Raw genomic sequence first — 19,600 nt, 5'->3', positions numbered from 1 at the left:
AAGTTGCAGCTGGAAAAGCAGGTCAAGTTTAGAATAGGAATGGTCACTTTGAAAGCCAGGTTAAAGAATTTAGGTCAAAAGTACAGTGCATTGCTGTTTTCAAAGCACAATGAGAATGATGCATTTGGATATGCTGTACAACTGGAGTGTTGCTTAGCTGTCTCTGTTTCCAACCATCTATCTGCTGGGAAGGGCTGGGAAAGAGAAGCAGTGCTGACCATGTGGCTTACAGTCTAAAAGAATAAATTTGATAACATAGTTTTGATTGGAGACATTTCCTCTCTCCCAAAAGGATAGAAACAGATATATACTGCATGAGGGAAATACCTCAGTGAAGTAACCCAGATTTGAGGTGCACAAAACACAGCAGGTATATCTCTTCTTTCCACATTTGCTAAGAGGAAAATAATCCAGATTTTCTAGTTATACAAAACTGGGCACACAGACACCTTGGAGAGATCAGAATTAAACCAGAAAGTAATCTCAACAGGTTAGAGACAAAGATGTGGATCTTTGGACAGGTCTCAGTAGGGATTGGCAGAAAGCTGGTTCCCTGAAATATTTTTACAATACAGATTCTCAACTGTGTCTAAAAGCCCAGATTGGAATTGCAGCAGGCCACAAGAATATTCAATTTATCAATGGATCAGCACTTTCAAAAATAAAGCCAAGAATTGAGATAGAACATTGTTCATTGGAGGTATTTTTTCACCCCCTTCAAGGAGGGCATTTGCAATGTCTGGAAACATTTTTGATAGTTCTGCCTCAGAGAACCCTGCATATACCCAGTGGTTAGAGGTCAGGGATATGCTAAATATCCTAAAATGCACAAGAAAATGTCAAAGGCTATCAAATTTTTAAAGAGCCACATGAGAATAAAGATAAAAAAAATAAAGTTAATTGCCAAAAAAGAAGAAATTCTTGGTAAGCTTATCAGTATTGTTCATACTAACTAAAATAAAAAATGTTTTTTGAAGGAATATATTATGGGGGATGAATGGTGAACCTTTTTTCTTACTCATTTATTAATTTAATAGACAATTTCAGATGCCAGGTGTGGGCCAGGCCCTAGCTACATTAAGTGAATGAAACTTTGTTCCTTCTCTGGGCAAGCTTCCAGTTCAAATGGGGAAGGAGAGAAATGGAAGTGTGATTGCACAGTGGTAGAATTGGGCTGGCATGGAGGTGTGTTCACAGTGCTGTGGCCACAGCAAGGAGGGCGACCCCTCCCCCCAGCTCTCTCTAGCTTGTTCTATTTAAGAAAGAACAAATTTACCAGGAAGAGAACTATCCACACTCTCCCAGATGGAGAGAATGACCTGAACAAGATCCTGGGACACAAACATACATGGCATACTTAAAGAATACCTGGTAATTTAGTACACTTGGAATGTAAAGTATAGGAATATCTGTGGCTAGTGAAGGGACTGAACAACCCTTGACAAAATCCTGAAGATTCATTTTGGGCACACTTGTAAGAGCACACTCTGATTTGGTTCACTTAATATGTAGCTTTCAGAAGTAGATGTGGACCTTAGGTGAGTGCAGACCAAAAGGGAAAAAAAAAAAAAAAAAAGGCAAAGGAAGAGGCAAAGAAAGGAAGGTGAAGGAAAGGAAAGAAAGAAAGCAAAGAAAAGAAAGAGGGAAGAAGGGAAGGAAGAAGAAAGAAGTCAAAGAAAGATCCCTGAAAAATAGTCCCCTAATTCTTTTAGTCTCTTGTGCATCTCATATAAAAACTTCAAATTTGATATCAAAACACATCATATAACATTGTTATTAAAATAAAATAGCAACTTTGGATTTATAAAGGGGATTAAAGAAGGAAGAATTATTTTTATATGGAAAACTTACTTTCTCCACCCCGCAAATACCTAATTTCTTTTTCAGTGTCTTCAAAGAAGACAAAATGCTCTACATGTAGTTACTTTATATCTGAATGGGCCTGAAATCTGGAGGCAGGTGGTGACAATAGTTGCAGGTAGAGAAGTTCAAATGTTTTTTAAGTTAAAATGATTTTTTAGGGCTGGGGAGATAGCTCTGTCGGTAGGGTGCTTGCCTTGTAAGCACAAGGCCCTGAGTTCAATCCCCAGCACCACAAAAAAAAAAAAAAAAGAAGAATTTTTAGAATTAAGACTTGAGATTAAAATTCTATATGTGTTATTAGGCACTTTACCCCATTATATTATGAGTCCTTGTTTAATGATGCAGGTGAAATTGTGCTGCTGAATCAAGATAGGCAGACCCCCTGGAAGCCCGACTTAACAGTCCCAGCCCACCATGTTCTGGCTTCAGACGCTCCAGAGCTACCATTTCTCTCATCTTTATTCCTTTGCCTCTGTCCACCTCTAGGAACGTTAGAATGCCCACCTATTTTGTGTGTTCAGCGCTCATTAACTCAGGGTTTTCCTTCACAGGGAGCCTTCTGGGGACTCATCCTAGGATTTCTGATTGGGGTTTCCCGTATGATTACTGAGTTTGCCTATGGAACTGGGAGCTGCATGGAGCCCAGCAACTGTCCCACCATTATATGTGGGGTACACTACTTGTATTTTGCCATTCTCCTCTTTGTCATTTCTGTCATCACCATCGTGGTCATCTCCCTCTTCACCAAGCCCATTCCAGACGTGCATGTGAGTACCCATTCAGAAGACCTCTTCTGTCCTTGCTTCCCATTCATGTTGCAGCACTCTTGGTTGACCTCAACTCAACTAGACATCTCCCACCTGCATGAATAAAATAGTTTGTATTTGCCATTGGTTTTGGGTAGTAGGGCACAGGAGAGGAATCTTGGTATGCCAGCTGGGCAGTTTCAAGAGTACATTTTCAATGGGAGTCCTGATAGTCCACAATTCAGTCCAGGGGGTATCCTCTGGATCCTGCTCCCTGAGTAACAGTTTATGTGCAAGGGAAGCGAGATCACATGAGCAGGTGCAGGGCTACCTTGACTTAGAAACCCGTGTTCAAAATAGGAACTAGTGTTTCTTGTAACAGTTCCATAGTTGAAGCTTCTGAGTCCTGGTTATAAAAATCTCTACACTTAAGAAAATTTGTAGTATGATTTATCCTTTGATATTTTCCGATTAAGCCAACAAAGTCACCATAAAATGAAAGACATTTCTAACAATATGTCTTAGTCTGTTTACTGTGGCTCTAACAAAATGCCATTTACTGAGTAGGTTTTAAGTAATAAGAATTTATTTGGTTCTCTGTTCTTGAGGCTGGTAAGTCTAAGGTTGAGGGGTGCATCTGGTGAGGACCTTCTTGCCACAACATAACCTTGTAGAAGGCATTATATGGCAAGAATGGATCGGGGGGAAGAGAGAGAGGAGAGAGAGATAGATAGAAATATGAATAGAAGTCAAACATTTATTTTTTCACAAAAGTGCTCCCACAATAGTGAATTCTAATGCCCTTATAAGGAGAGAGCCCTCAAGATCTAATTATCCCCCTTTAAAAATGTTTTTATTAGTGCATGATAGTTACAAATAATAGTGGGGTTCATTTTGACATATTCATATGTACATTGAATATAATTTGCTCCATTTCAATCCCCAGTAATTCCACTTTTCCTCCTCTCCTTCCTGCCCCTGTTTCCATCTCTACTCTACTGGTCTTACTTCTATTTATTCATTGTTTTTTTAAAATTTAATTTTTTATTTGTTCTAATTAGTTACATATGACATTAGAATGCATTTTGATAAATCATATATAAATGGAGGACAACTTCTTATTTTTCTGATTGTACATATTGTAGGATCATATTGGTCATGCAGTCATACATGTACATGAGGTAATAATGTCTGTTTCATTCTACTATCATTCCTTCCCCTATACCTCTTCCCCTCCCTTCACTCCTCTCTACCTAATCTACTTATTGTGAATTAGTATCCACATATCAGAGAAAACATTCAGCCTTTGGATTTTTGGGTTTGGCTTATTTTGCTTAGCATGATATTCTCCAACTTCATTCATTTACCAGCAAATGCCATAATTTCATTCTTCTTTAAGGCTGAGTAATATACCACCTTTTCTTTATCCATTAATATGTTGAAGGGCACCAAGGTTGGTTCCATAGTTTAGCTATTGTGAGTTGAGCTGCTATAAACATTGATGTGCCTGCGTCACTGTAGTATGCTGATTTTAAATCCTTTGAGTATAAACCAAGGAGTGGGATAGCTGGGTCAAATGGTGGTTCCATTCCAAGTTTTCTGTGGAATCTATATACTGCTTCCTATAATGGTTGCACTAATTTGCATTCCCACCCACAATGTATGAGTGTACCTTTTCTCCCTCGTCCTCACCAGCATCTATTGTTGCTTGTATTCTTAAAAATTGCCATTTTGATTGGAGTGAGATGAAATCTTAGAGTAGTTTTGATTGCATTTCTCTAATTGCTAGAGATGTTGAACATTTTTCCATATAGTTGTTGATCGATTGTATGTCTTCTTCTGTGAAGAGTCTGCTCAGTTCCTTAGCCCATTTATTGATTGGGTTATTTGTTTTTTTTTTTTTTTGGTGTTAAGTTTTTTGAGTTCTTTATATATCTCAGAGATTAATGCCTTATCTGAGATGCATGTGGGAAAGATTTTCTACCAATCTGTAGGCTCTCTCTTCGCCTTATTGATTGTTTCTTTTGCTGAGAAGAAATTGTTTAATTTGAATCCATCCTAATTATTGATTCTTGATTTTACTTCTTGTACTTTAGGGGTCTTGTTAAGGAAGTCAGATCCTAGGTCAATATGGTGAAGATTTGGACCTACTTTTTCTTCTAGTAGTCACAGGGTCTCTGTACCTCAGTGCCTAAGTCTTTGACCCACTTTGAGTTGAGTTTTGTGCAGGGTGAGAGATAAAGGCTTAATTTTATTTTGTTACATGTGGCTTTTATCCTGATACCAAAATCAGACAAAGACACATCAAGGAAAGAAAACCTCAGACCAATATCCCTGATGAACATAGATGCAAAAATTCTCAATAAAATTCTGGTAAATCACATACAAAAATATATTAAAAAGTTAGTGCACCATGATCAAGTGGTGCTCATCCCAGGGATGCAAGGTTGGTTCAACATATGGAAATCAATAAACGTAATTCATCATATCAATAGACTTAACAAAAATCATATGATCATCTCAATAGATGCAGAAAAAGCATTTGACAAAATACAGCACCCCTTCATGTACAAAACACTAGAAAATCTAGGGAGAGTAGGAACATTCATCAACATCATAAAAGTCATATATGATAAACCAAAGGTCAACATAATTCTAAATGGAGAAAAATTGAAAGCATTCCCTCTAAAAACTGAAACAAAACAAGGATGCCCTCTTTCACCACTTCTATTCAACATTGTCCTTGAAACTCTAGCCAGAGCAATTAGAAGAAAGAAATTAAATGTATAAAAATAGGTAAAGAAGAATTCAAACTATCACTATTTGCCAATGACATAATTCCATATTTAGAAGATCCAGAAAAGTCCACCAAAAATCTTCTAGAACTAGTAAGTGAATTCAGAAAAGTAGCAGGATATAAAATCAATACCCATAAATCAAATGCATTCTTAGACATCAGTAATGAATTCACTGAAAGAGAGTAAAAAACTACCCTATTCACAGTAGCCTAAAAAAAAAAACAAAACTTGGGAAGCAATCTAATGAAAGAGGTGAAAGACCTATACAATGAAAATTATAGGACATTAAAAAAAGGAATTGAAGAAGACCTTAGAAGATGGAAAGACCTCCCACGCTCCTGGATAGGCAAAATTAATACTGTCAAAATGTCCATACTACCAAAAGTTTTATACAAATTTAATGCAATTCCTATTAAAATCCCCATGACATTCTTCATAGAACTAGAAAAAGCAATCATGAAATTCATTTTGGAAAAATAAAAGACCCAGAATAGCCAAAGCAATCCTTACAAAGAAAAGTGAAGAAGGAGGCATCACAATACCAGACTTCAAACTGTACTACGGAACTATAGCAGTAAAAACAGTGTGGTATTGGCACCAAAACAGACACGTAGACCAAGGGTACGTAATAGACAAACCCACATAAATACATTTATCTCATACTAGACAAGGGTGCCAAAAGCATTCACTGGAGAAAAGATGGCCTATTCATTGTTTTTAATTGGTGTTTTATAGATATTCAGGTAGGTGGCATTCACTGTGGTACACTCATATATGTACATGACATAACTTGATCACTTTCATGCTGTGGTTCCTCCTTTTTCTCATCCCTCCTCTGTCACCCTAATCTCTTTCTTCTACTTCACTGATTTCCCTTTTATTTTCATGGGATTCCCCAACTCTGTTTTCCCCTCGTTTCTAACTTCTGCTTGTGGGAGAAAACAGTTGACCTTTGACTTTTTCAATCTGGCTTATTTCACTTAGTATGATGTTCTCCAGTTACATCCATTCACCAGCAAGTGACTTTATTTCCTTCTCCTTTATTGCTGAGTATAAATCCACTGTGTATACATGCCACATTTTCTTTATCCATTCATCTGTCAATGGGCACCAGGGGTTGTTCCATGACTTGATTCTTATGAATTGTGCTGCCATTAACAGTGATGTGCCTGTATCACTGAAGTATGCTGACATCTGTTAATACTGTCACAGTGGAGTTAAATTTCAACATAAGTTCTGGATGGGACATTCAAACTGTAGCACGATGTCAAGGTCCAGTTGATTTAAGACTTCATAAATTAAAAGGACTCTTCTTTAAATCTAGGTGCTTCCATTGGTTTAGGTTTTTTTTTTTTTTTTCCATATCCCTCCCAATCTAGAAAAATGAGTAATTATGGGACTATAAGCAATCTAAGTCTGCAAAACCAATCCAGATGGCATTCCACCTTTTTCAGGTTTCCAAGGGAACAGAAGTAGAAAGTTAACCGAAGGTCATATATACCCATAGAAAAAGACCAAATGTTTCATTGGTACTTTACTCATGGATGCTGGAATACAAGGACCTATAGAACCATTAAGAGACCCTACAATTGCATTGCCAAATTTTTGAAAGCTGTGACAAACATATATGTCAAATAAAAACTAATTTTATAACTGCAGAATCACCACAATGTTTATTTACTGTATCCGTCACAGACTTTCTTTGATGGAGCTATCACTTTCCCAAGCCTCAGTCTTGCAGCCCCAAACACATTTAACACTACACTTTTTAAAGTAAAGAAAGCAAATAGTCACCAATGAGCACGAGAAAACATGCCATACTTGTTCTTTTCTTGGCTGATTTCACTTAACATAATATCCTTCATGTCATATTTTCCTGAAAATGACATGATTTCATTATTCTTTATGACTGAATAATATCGATAGTGTATATATACCATTTTTAAAATCTATTCATCTGTTGACAAGCACCTAGACTGATTCAATATCTTTAGAATTATGAATATGAATTATAATTATGAATTATAATAACATGAGTATGCAGGTATCTCTTTGGTATGCTGACTTATTTCCTTTGGATATATATCCAGGAGTGATATAGCTGGATTGTATGGGAGTTCTATTTTTAGTTTTTTTAAGAAACTGCATACTGATTTCTATAGTGACAACTAATTTACATTCCCACCAAGATTGTATAAGGGTTCCTTTTTCTCCACATCTTTGCCTGTATTGGTTATTTATTTATTCATTTTTACAATAGCCATTCTGACTACATCACAGTCAGGTGGAATCTCAGTATAGTTTTGATTTGCACTTGTCTGACGAATAAAGATATTTATCATTTTAAAATAAATTTATTGGCCATTCATACTCTTCTTTTGAGAAGTGTCTGTTCACATCATTTGCTCATTTCTTGATTGGATTGCTTGTTCCTTTGTTGTTAACTTTTAAAAATTATTTATGCATTATGGATATTAATCCTTTGTCAAAGGATTTTTTTTCTCCTATATTGTAGGTTGTCTCTTCACTTTTATGATTGTTTCTCTTGCTGTGCAGAAGCCTTTTAATTTGATGTGATCCTGTTTGTCGATTATTTCTTGTTTCTTGGGCTTTTGGAATTCTATTTAGGAAATTGTTGCCTGTGGCTATATCTATGCTTTCTTCTAGTCATTTCAAAGCTTCAGGTCTTACCTTAATATCTTTGATTCACTTTGAGTTTATTTATCTATTTATTGGAGTTGATTTTTGTACAGGGGGAGGCATAGGGGCCTAGTTTCAGTCTTCTGCATGTGGGTATCCAGTTTTCCCAACACCATTTGTTGAAGAAGCTGTCTTTTCTCTTTTGTTGGGAATCAGTTGGCTATAGAGGCATGGGTTTATTTCTGGGTCCTCTATTCTATTTAATCAAATCACTGGTCTATTTTTATGCCAATGCCATTCTGTTTTATTATTATTATTAATATTGCTCTATAGTATATTTTGAAACCAGGATTAACATCCCCCCAGTGTTGTTCTTTTTGCCCAGGATTGCTTTGGATGTTCTGGGTCTTTATGCTTTCATATGAATTTTGAGGATTGTTTTTCCTAGTTCTGTAAAGAATGTCATTGGAATTTTTATGAGGATTGTATTGTATCTCATTTGCTTAACAACTCTTTTAGTGAGATTTATTCTTTCCTGTGCTCTCATAATTATGATTATCATTTTTCCTCTTCTAGGTATAGAATTCCCTTAAGTACCTTCTGTGGTGCTGGGTTGGTGGTCATAAATTCTCTTTGTTTATGATAATCATGGGAGATCATTATTTATCATTCAAATGTGAAGAATAACTTTGCTGGGTATAGTAATGTAGATTGGCATTTACTTTCTTTCAGTATTTGAAAAAAGTCTTCCATACTCTCCTGGTGCTCATATTTTCCACTGAGAAATCTGCTTTTGTTCTAATAGGTTTGCCTCTCTATGTGAGGGCAGTGACAACTCACATTTAAAATTAAAAGTCTTTTTTCTGTGAGTTTTAAACTCACATTGAAATTTAAGATTTGTTATTCTTTTTTTTTTTGGTCGTTGGAACCAAACAATTTGCCAACATCTATCCTCATGATTTCAGACTGGAGACTGCTGGTGACACTTCAAGTAACAGAAGGGAGAATTGCTGAACTACTGTCCCCTACATTCTCCTATATATTGCAGTCTATGCTCCCTGCATAAGTTAATCATAAATAAATAAATTATAAATAACCCCCTGCATAAATCTCGAAGCAAACTTTTGCCCAGGACACTTCCCCAAGTCATAGTGGCTTATTTGGTCACTACCTACCCAGTCAGTGCACAAGAATGTTCACTGGGACACTGAAATTTTACTGGGTTTTCTGACCCCATACCAGTTTAGTTCCTAACAATAGGAGCCTACTCAAGATGGATCCTGGCCATAGTACTCTGAGGGTTTGCTGGTAGGCTCAACAAGTTCCTTCTCTAAAGCTAGCTTGCTATGCAGAGTCCAGGTCATCTATTTCTTTAAGCCGTTAGTCTGCAGGGTGCAACCTTCTGTACCATGCCATGACTCTTTCTTTGTAGACTTTACCTCCTTGGAGGATCAGTACTTTCCCCTGACCAAGGTGTCAGGCACTAGGAGCTGAGGTATTCCTACCTCTTTTGTTGTGCTATCCTCCCTTGTCTCTAGAATTCACCAGTTTTAATTTTCTATGCTATCAGTTTCCAGTGTTCATTCATAGCCCCTCAATTCCATAAGCAGTTACACACTGGTTTTCTTTGTTTCCATCCCATGGAGGAGCAAACTAGCACTAGCTGACTCTATTCTGCCAACTGCTGTATTCCTTGGCAGATTCTTATCCCCATAGTATGACATAATATAAAATTATGATCTCACACTACTGGTCTGGAAAAATGGCTGTTTAGTCTAGTTTTGCTTCCTAGTACCAGTGCTAAAAGGAACAAATTCAACTATTATGTGTAAAAGAAAATCACTGGACAAACATTTCTTTATCTGAGGCAGTCTTTTAACTTCTGAATCTCCATATAACATGTATACATGTGTGTGATTTACATCTAAGATTCCAATATGTATAGAGATAATGCTGTGGGTGGTAACTGTTATCTATGTTCTTTGTTGGTACTGAGAGTCCCCATTCCTTTTCCTTTTTTGATGGTTACCTCTTGGCTCTCCTACAACTTGGCTGAGGACACTGGATTTTTATATTAACCTTTTCTCCTTTTCCCACAGCTCTATCGTCTGTGTTGGACCCTGCGCAACAGTAAAGAGGAGCGTATTGACCTGGATGCAGAAGAGGAGGACCTCCAAGAATCCCCAAAGGATACCATTGAAATAGGTGATTTATGAGTCAGAGTTTATTTCCAAGCCATAAAAAGTTACTCTTGCTGGGCACAGTGGTGCATGCTTATAATCCCGGTGACTTGGGAGGCTAAGGCAGGAAGATTTCAAGTCCAAAGGAAACTTCAGCAAAAGTGAGGTGCTAAGCAACTCAGTGACACCCTGTCTCTAAATAAAATACAAAATAGGGCTTGGTATGTGTCTCAATGGTCGATTGCCCCTGAGTTCAATTCATGGTAACCACCCCACAACCCCACTAAAGTTACTCTTCTAACAGGAAGACTGTCTAAAGCTTTCATCAAAGTTCAGAGCTCTTCCCTAGGAGTAATGAGGAGGGATGAGATGGATAAGTGGATTTTGGAAAGTTCTCTCCTGTTTGAGGTCAGGGAAGGAGGCCCAGGGCCATTTCAGCTGCCTCACTGCTCAAATTTACAGTGATCAGTGAATCAGTGTATGAGAAATTTGCACCCTGACTTGACCATGCTTTGGGGCATGGCCATGGGTAAGAGAAGAGTCAGGGCTCTTCTGACATAACTTGGAAACAGAACAGATGGAATAAAAGCTTTGTTCAATTCTAGTAACATTAGGAGAATGAAATGGAGGCTCTTGGGATCTTATGTCTTACCATACTAGATTTAGAAAATCATATTTCTCTAGAAGCCTGAGATGATGCTTAGTGCCTAGAGGCTTTTGCCCTTTAAATTAATGTGTTCTTTGGCTTCAGTGCTGGAACCTTTCATCCCTATATGGGTGAGGTACACACATGGAGAATGGATGTGTGTGGTGTACAGAAGTAGGAGAACTCTAGATCATATGCTATTGCTGATACTGGATTGGAGAGCTCATGACTTCTTCTGAAGTAGAACACCAGATGAAGCAGAACAAGTTTTGAATCTCGCCATCAGGAATGTCATAGAATTCTAGTTCTGGAAAGGGCCGTAAAGGTCATTTGATCTTATTATCTCACATTACAGACACAAATTGAGGCACCGCAAGGGAAAAACTGTTAATGGTCTGGAGGAACATGGAGCCACAGACAGCTGACCATGATGCTGACAACAGGCAGCTCCCTCCTGCTTTCCTGGAGCAGGCAGGCATGACCATGGCCCCATTTTCTTTTTCTTTTCCTTTTTGTGGTGCTGGGAATTAAAACAAAGACTTGCACCTACCAGACCAGTACTCTACCACAAAACTGCACCTTAGGCCTGTGAACATGCACCCTTCCTCTTCTACTTTAAAAAAAGTTCCCACACCGAGAGAGAGTATCAGATTCTAGAAGGACATGGATGAGGAGTCTTGAGTATCAAGAATGTTAATATGGAAGAAGAGATTATTTTTGCAACAGAGAAAAAATTTAAAATGGATGAACCAAAGGATCCATCCAACTTGAACTCAGAGTAAGAAAGTAGAATAGTGAACAGCTAGGTTATAAAGCTGGGTGTGGTGATGCATCAATGTAATCACAGTGATTCAAGAAGCTGAGGCAGGAGGGTTGCAAGTATGAGACCAGCCTGGGCAATTTAATGAGATTCTGTCTCAAAATAGAAAAGATAAGGACTGTGTGTATGACTGAGTTATAGAATGCCCCTGGATTCAATCCCTAGTGAGTGAGAGGGTAGGGGCAGGTTTTGGAATGAGGTGGAACTGAGATTGAATCCTAAATTCTTTTTTCACTACTTTGGGCAAGTGAATTCGTTTTTGTAAAGCTCATATTTCTCATCTTTGAGTATTCTAAGTGATACCCCATGCCTCAGTGTTATTGGCAGCATTGGACACTTTATAAGAATTGGCTATAATTATCACCATCATGATTGATTTTAAAGAAGAGTTTTCTAATTGAGTTGATCTGGAAAGGGATGAGTTTCAGATATTTGTCTATCAGGGATATTACAGAGGGGATTGTTTTAATGAGAGAAGAATTAGCTTGGTGACCTCTGAGGTTCATGGCAGTGCTTGAATTGTTTTTCTTTCATGAACTTATGGTGAAACAATACCACTCTACCATACTAAAGCACGATAAGTTAAGCTCTGTTGATGGACCACAGGTGTCACCAGCACCATTCATGAGAAACAACACTATGAGGAAGCCTAGTGATTGCATCAACTTCCCCTTATTATCATCATCACCACCACCACCATCATCATCATATGACAGATAATGACGTGATCATAAATAACATCTTTCTTTTTTTGGGGGGGGGTGCTGGGGATCGAACTCAGGGCCTTGTGCTTGCAAGGCAAGCACTCTACTGACTGAGCTATCTCCCCAGCCCCATAACATCTTAATTATAAATAACTTACTCATTTAATGATTCATTTTGTACCACATCATAATTTAAGGCAGATAATGCAAATATAATTCTTCCAATTTTATAGAGGAGAGAAATGAAAAGTAGAGACTTTCCTAAGACCATTCGACTTTATATTGACTCAGATAACCATGTATTTATTTGTCATGTGAGCTAGTCAATAAGTCCATCTCACTGGCATGAAGCAGATGGGAGAGGCACAAAAAGGCATGTCTCATGCATATGAGAGAAAGGAGAGAGAGTGGAAGAAGGTCTTTACTTATTAATATGTACTATATGCTGTTCTCTCTATGTTGAGATATTAAATATCTCAATAAATTTTCATGAATACAATAAAGAAGACGGTATTTATCCATTTTCACAGATACCCAAAAGATAAGAGAAATGAATTACAAGGTCACAAGGCCAGACTTGGTACCAATCCTGATGTATGCCCTGGATCACTAAGGATTTTTCTAGTTCTAAAATTTGACTCTTTTTTTTCTTTTTGTGGTCCTGGGGATTTGAACCCAGGGCTTTGTGCTTGCGAGTCAAGCACTCTACCAACTGAGCTATATCCCCAACCCCTATGACTCTTTTTAAAAAGCCTGTGACTTGTAAAAATGGGAAAGTGCAGAAGCGTGTTCTCTGAAGATGGTGCCAAAAATATAGTGTGTTTGATTGCATATCTAGTGAGTGGAAGGGATGGATTGTAAACTGGGTCTGTCTACCTCTAGTGCCATACCTGAGCTCAGAGGAGGGAACTAGTTCTCTTGGTAGCCATCCACTTTGAATGTAAGGGCCAGCTGGGTGATTTGGTTCAGCAGTATTGATATGCAACATCAGATCTTAAGGCCAAGAAGTGTCGATCCTGCTACTTTGCATCAGGAACAGTTCAGACGTTTCCTCGCCAACTTGATGAATCTGATGTGGAGGCTTAGAATTCACAGATGTAGCCAATTCACTCCTGTCATTCCAGCCCTGTTGCTTTCCAATAATGTAGCAAACAGCTATGAGTTTATGTATTTCAGAGGCAAGTTTTCCCTGTCCTTCATGTCACAGTTTCTCTGTGACATTTCTCTCTCATAAACTATTACTTACTATAAATTTTCTAAATCAAAATACATTCCATTGGTCCTGATAGAAATGACACTCAGGTTAGTTGATCATGAGGATGTAAAATCCATCTAGTAACATTGTCTTGTACATAAGTTCATTTGAAAATTCTATACTATTCCCATTCCTGAAAACACGAAAATTGGGAAATTTCTTTGGAATGCAGATGCTTCATGGTATAGCATCTTCCTAGAAGCCTCTTCTCATCTCTCCTGCTTCTGCATCCAATAATTCTTTTATGCCTTTTCCTAGACACAGAAGTGCCTGAGGAGAGAAAAGGGTGCTTCAGGCGGGCCTATGACCTGTTTTGTGGGCTGGACCAGAAGGGACCCAAGATGACCAAGGAGGAGGAGGCAGCTATGAAGATGAAGCTGACAGACACCTCGGAGAAGCCTTTGTGGAGGACAGTAGTGAACATCAACGGCATCATCCTGCTAGCTGTGGCTGTTTTTTGCCATGCATACTTTGCCTGAGCCCTACCTTCTGCTGTAGACTCCACAAGGCTGGAATCTTCATCTCCCTTCAGTCCCATTCTGTGGCATTGAAGGGAAACCAGATAGTTGTAAATTTTTCCTAGTTGGATAAATATGTATATGTGTAATTATAGACTAGCTGAAGGAAAATCATTATTTTGCCATTAACTTATGTATTGAAACCAGTGTAATACATTCATCTGTACAAAGTAGAGTCACAGAGGGAAAGTTTGTTCAGTCATATCCAGAAAAATCAGACTAAGAAACAGAAGTCCTGTGGTGTCTATTGCAAGTCTGTCTCAGGTAGATTCAGTGTGTCTACATTGTAATCCTTGAATATTATTTTTAGAGTTTTGCTCTGTTTCTAACCATATCTGAACACCTTTTTTTTTTAAGAAAATTTTATCCCACCATCATATAACTCTCAATTTTTTTATAGTGCAAGAAATATCAATCTGACAAACCAATGGATACACAGAAGCTGGGGATGGGAACTTGATAAAGTCCCTGTCCTGGGCATTTGCTCTTTAAAGCAAAGGCCTCAGAAAAGGGAAGGACCCAGGCCCAAGGCTCAAGCCAGTGGGGAAATTAGATAATCTTGAGTCCAGGGAATTTTTTGTATTTTTAAAGATTCCCCTTGTGTGCTCCTCATGTTTGGGATTCTACTCATTTTGACATTCAATGTTCCTAGAATGTTTTAGCCACTTGGAAATTTTTATTTATTTATTTTTGTCTAAATGAATGATAGCAGCCTTTATTTACAGACACTTTTCTGGTCCTTGGTTAACCATTTTTGTGTGTGTGTGTGTGACTGTAGAAACTATACCCTCTGGTGATTATAATGAACTTGAATGCATTTGACAGAGGCAGCTTTGCTTCATGGTGCTGATGTGGACATATACGGGCTTAGAAGCTGGCACTGTCACTTGACAGAGAAAATGCACCTGTCAGGGTATCTGTCATCTCAATACCACTGTATTCTCAAAAAAACATTGAAATCATTAGCCTGGGATCCTTCATGAGTTCATGTGACCACAGCTGTTCTTTATCAGGCATCTTGATTGCAAATCATCTATTGACAAAGGTTAAAGTGCATGGTCTCTGTTCCAGGTGGAGGTGCTCAATGCTTCTAGGTGAAAACAATGTACTTTTCATTGAATTGATTTGCTAGCGGGAAATCATTTTTATTTAATTTTAATTTAATTAATTTTTAAAATTCTACCTGTGAAATCTTATTGATAATATGTTCCTATTGAAGTTCAATTCAACTTGTTAGTATTGACTGATTTCAGGGTAGCTTGGAAAAGAGCTGAGGGTGGGTCTTGAGAATAGAAGAAGTAGCTTGACACTAACAGATGGCTTACTCTTGTGGAAGAGAAGAAACCCAGTGAGCACTCTTAAAGTGCATTCTTAATCTGAGCAAAGAAGAGGGGAAAGTGGAGACTTTTACATGGCTAGCATTACTCAGAGGATTGTCTTGTGTGGAGTTTGTGGTAAGTTTTGAGCTTGGATAGGGTAAAAGGAGAGGATTGAAAGCTAGCGGATGAAATGGAAAGTGCCTTGGATTTTGTTTCTGGTTTAACCAACGATTTATTGTATATATCATGGTAAATTATTTTGTCTCAACTGTGTATTTTTCTCTTTGAAAGATGGACAACTTCGTGTTTATAGCATCTCCCTGCCTCCTTTGGTATAAAGAAGGCACTTTGAAAAGGGGATGGGAGATCATACATGAAAGATGCCATACAGATGCTATATTAAGCTGTATTACAGTCTCATCAGTTAAATGTGTTCAGCAATAATAAAAACATTGAAACCTCTAACATCCAGAGAGTATAGATAAATACATAACTGGGTAGCACAAGGTATGGATTAGGAGCAGGAGGCCAAGATAGTTAAGGATAAAATCTGGCAAATTAAACAATTTCTTTTAAATGTAACTCAAGCTGGGCATGGTGTTGCACTCATGTAGTCCCAGTTACTAGAGAGCCAAAGGAAGGAGCATCATTCGAGCCCAGGAGTTTGAGAACAACCTGGGAAACATAGTGAGACCCCATCTAAAAATGTAGCTAAGAATGAAAATGATTTTCAAATGCAAGCCTCTAGTACACATGAGGTGAGTAGCTCTGCCTACATAATGTCCTGCTAAAGTAAACTGCTACTTGGGTAACCACAGACTGGTAACTGATAATTTATACTTGAATTATTTCAAGATAGTATGAAGAGCTATTCTTTTTCTCAAATTAAAGATTTTGTTATATATGGGACAGAATGACTGCTTATTAATGCTCACTTTATAAAACTGAAAAATCACAGTTTACTGGGCCAAAAAGCTTCTTTAAATACAGATGATAATGAAAGGCAGATCTCCTTCCCTGAAGAATGAAGTGGATCCTGAACCTACCTAGGAGCACTGTTTACTTCTCTGTAGCTGAGTCAGACACTAATGTTCACTTAGGGACTGTTTTACCTTTGGGACCCACAGGAATCCACTCTTTGATGATACTGAAATCACCATCTCCTTAATGATATATGGTTGCTTCACAAAAGCAAACCTGGAGAGAAAATCATATGTGTGTGTGGTTGGTTGGAGGAGAGGAGTCTATTAACATTTCCTCTCATCCCACTCCAAGATAATCACACCTAACCTCCAGATTGTGATTTGGTGCATGAAGTTGTTTGAGTGAGGTATCATTCACTGTTTTACTATGTTGGTGGGAATGGAATTAGGGAGGTGTGGATGAAGTCAACAGGGCTGGCATGGTTTGGCTCTTTATGAGGGTTGCTGGTGAGTGTCCTTTTTGTCCCAGAGCCTCGCATTGCCTCCCTAACCCCAATATTTTAGTCCTAAGGGCAACTCGTACTAAAAAACTACGTTCATATATGAATACATGACCAGTGAAATTCCACATCATGGCTCTAAGAATGGGATCTTAATTAAAGTTATACTCCATGTATATATAATATGTCAAAATGCATCCTGCAATCATGTGTATCTAAAAAGAACAAATATAAAAACAAGTTATTTAATACAATTCATCTCTTGCTTGGAAATCCGTTAGCAAATACTCATCTGTTAAAGGGGTCTTCTCTACACAAGTGCTTGCAGCACTTACACATGAATTTCAGAATCGACGAGCTTAGAGAGTCATGGTTCTCAAACTAGATTGCATCAGAATTCCCTGGAGGACTTGTGTAAACATGGATTGCTGGGACCTACCCCAGAATTTATGCTTCAGTGGTTCTGGGAATAGAGCCTGAAGAGCATTTCTCACAAGTTTCTAAATGTTTTTGATGCTGATCATCTGAAGAAATCACCCTGAAAGTCTCTATTTAGGGTTAACTTCCAAAGTGGTCTCATTGCAATACCAAGGCAGGCAGATCTAGTGGAAAATTTCCCCCAAGTTCTCCTTTGATATTTTTAGTGATATCTTAGGACCAAAAGTCTTTTCTGAAACCAAGGTGTAAGTATGTCTGAGGCACATTATAATGCCAAGGTACATTAACTTTGAGGGATCCTCTAATTCTGGCCTCCCCTTTAGATGAATAGGGACTGACACTATTTTTAAAAGTTCTTCATGAGTTTTTTAATTGACCAATAAATAGTATATATTTATGGTGTACAACATGATGTGTTGACATATGTATATATAATGGGACAATTAAATCAAGCCACTTAATATATCCATTACCTCACATACTTATTTGTGGTGATGAGAACATTTATAATCTACTATCATCAACTTTAAGTGTATAATATATTGCTCTTAGGTAGAATCAACATATTGTACAATAGATCTCCTAAACTAATTCCACCTAGACAGCTGAAAATTTCCATTCTTTGACCAAACATCTCCCAAATCCCTTTCTCTACTAGCTCCTGGTAACTACCATTCTACTCTTTGCTTCTGTGAGTTTGAGAACAGAAAGTACAGCATTTATTGAGCATCTTTTATGAGCCCCACTCTTTAAACAATATCAAATGACCTCTGCTAATCTGTATAATTCTGTGAAGTCTGCATTATACTTGGAGTAAACTGGGGTTCAGAAAGATTCAAAGACTTGCCAAAAGTGAGGATTTTAGTTGTCATGGTCAAGAGGTTGACAGTCTCTTCTCCCTGAAGCAGAATTTCCTAGTGCAGTCTTCCAACAATGATACATCTCTTTTTCACTTCCAACGACCCTAGAATGAGTGTGGGGTGTGGATAAGTGAGGAGACCCAAATCTATTGAGCACTATTTATTTATATTAATAAATAATATGAATAAGTGCTGTCAACTTATTTAAATTGGTGAAACGGGCCCTCCTATCCCTGTTTTCAGATGAAAAATGGAGATGCATGGGAGATGATTTCTTGGTTCCAAGTGAGTCTCTATTTAGAGATTGTACTCCTAGTATTAGTCTTGGTGGCTATCCCTTTCTGACCAAACAGGCAGAGGAAGTCATCTTCTTTGCTAAAGTAGCTTCTGCTCTTTCATGAAGGCTCTTTCAAGATTCTTGGGATGTGGATGGTGATGCATTTGGGTTTCACTTCACCCGCAGCATCAGGGAAGATGGTCCTTGAATGGACCTGCGCTACTGCATCAGACTCAAACTAAACTCCAGATGTGTCAGATCAGTAAAAATGCAAATCACAGTGCTGGGTCTCTGCAACTTTCTGTTATGCTCTAGCTTGGAGTCAAGGTGCCTGGTTACTGGCTACAACAAATTATTTTCCATTGATTGGTTGTTATAAAGCCCTGTGGTTCAGCCCACCCTAAGGCCTTGCCACATCCACAGACTTATAGGTTCACCTTGCAATTCTCTTTCCTTCTGCTGCATAGCACCCACTTTAGATTATCTTTTCCACAGAACTCTGGTTTGGGAATGCACAGGGTTCAACTCTACATTGTGGGCTTCATTGGACTCAAAATTCATTAACTTCAGCACTTCAGAATGTGACTGGATTGGAAGATAGGGTTTTTAGAGGTGATTAAGATAAACGAGGTCATAGGGTTTGTCCTAATCTAATATTACTGGTGTCCTTATAAGAAGAGGAGATTTAGGACACAGACAGAAGGAAAATCATGTGAAGACTCAAGGACAGATGGACATCTACAAGAGAAGTGGAGAGTCTTAAGGAGGACCCGGCCCTCCCTGTGGACTCCTTGATCTCAAACTTTTTCTTGTAGAACAGTGAATAGATAATTGTTATTTTTTAAGCCTACCAGTACTTGTGCTTTGTTATAGCAGCTCTAGAAAGTAGATACAGTCTATAAGGGAGCTGTTAGACCCTCTTCCATGTTTTCTTAGATTCTGTATTTGTCTACTTGGTATCCATTCATCACAGGGCCAATCATAATATTTCTTATTTTCTGATTCTTGTGTGTGTGTGTGCGTGTGTGTGTGTGTGTGTGTGTGTGTGTGTGTGTTGCTGGTGAAGGAACCCAGGATCTTATGCATGCTAAGTAAGTGCTCTACCACTGAGAT

At 38.1% G+C, this 19,600-nt stretch overlaps 1 protein-coding gene across 1 annotated transcript in view; it reads left to right on the top strand.

The window, feature by feature from the left end:
* LOC124990660 (sodium/glucose cotransporter 1) overlaps positions 1 to 17,310 on the top strand; it is a 72,202-nt gene extending 54,892 nt beyond the window's left edge. The window contains exons 13-15 of the mRNA XM_047560890.1: positions 2,415 to 2,630; positions 10,147 to 10,252; positions 13,911 to 17,310. Of these exons, the coding sequence (XP_047416846.1) occupies positions 2,415 to 2,630; positions 10,147 to 10,252; positions 13,911 to 14,131 (543 nt within the window). The 3' untranslated portion in view covers positions 14,132 to 17,310. The remainder of the gene's footprint in view (positions 1 to 2,414; positions 2,631 to 10,146; positions 10,253 to 13,910) is intronic.
* Positions 17,311 to 19,600: the final 2,290 nt, after the last annotated feature.

Source organism: Sciurus carolinensis, chromosome 8, assembly GCF_902686445.1.
Source record: "Sciurus carolinensis chromosome 8, mSciCar1.2, whole genome shotgun sequence".
NCBI lineage: Eukaryota > Metazoa > Chordata > Mammalia > Rodentia > Sciuridae > Sciurus > Sciurus carolinensis.
The sequence above is the reverse complement of the archived record's forward strand: the minus strand, read 5'-3'. Positions and strand labels throughout refer to the sequence as shown.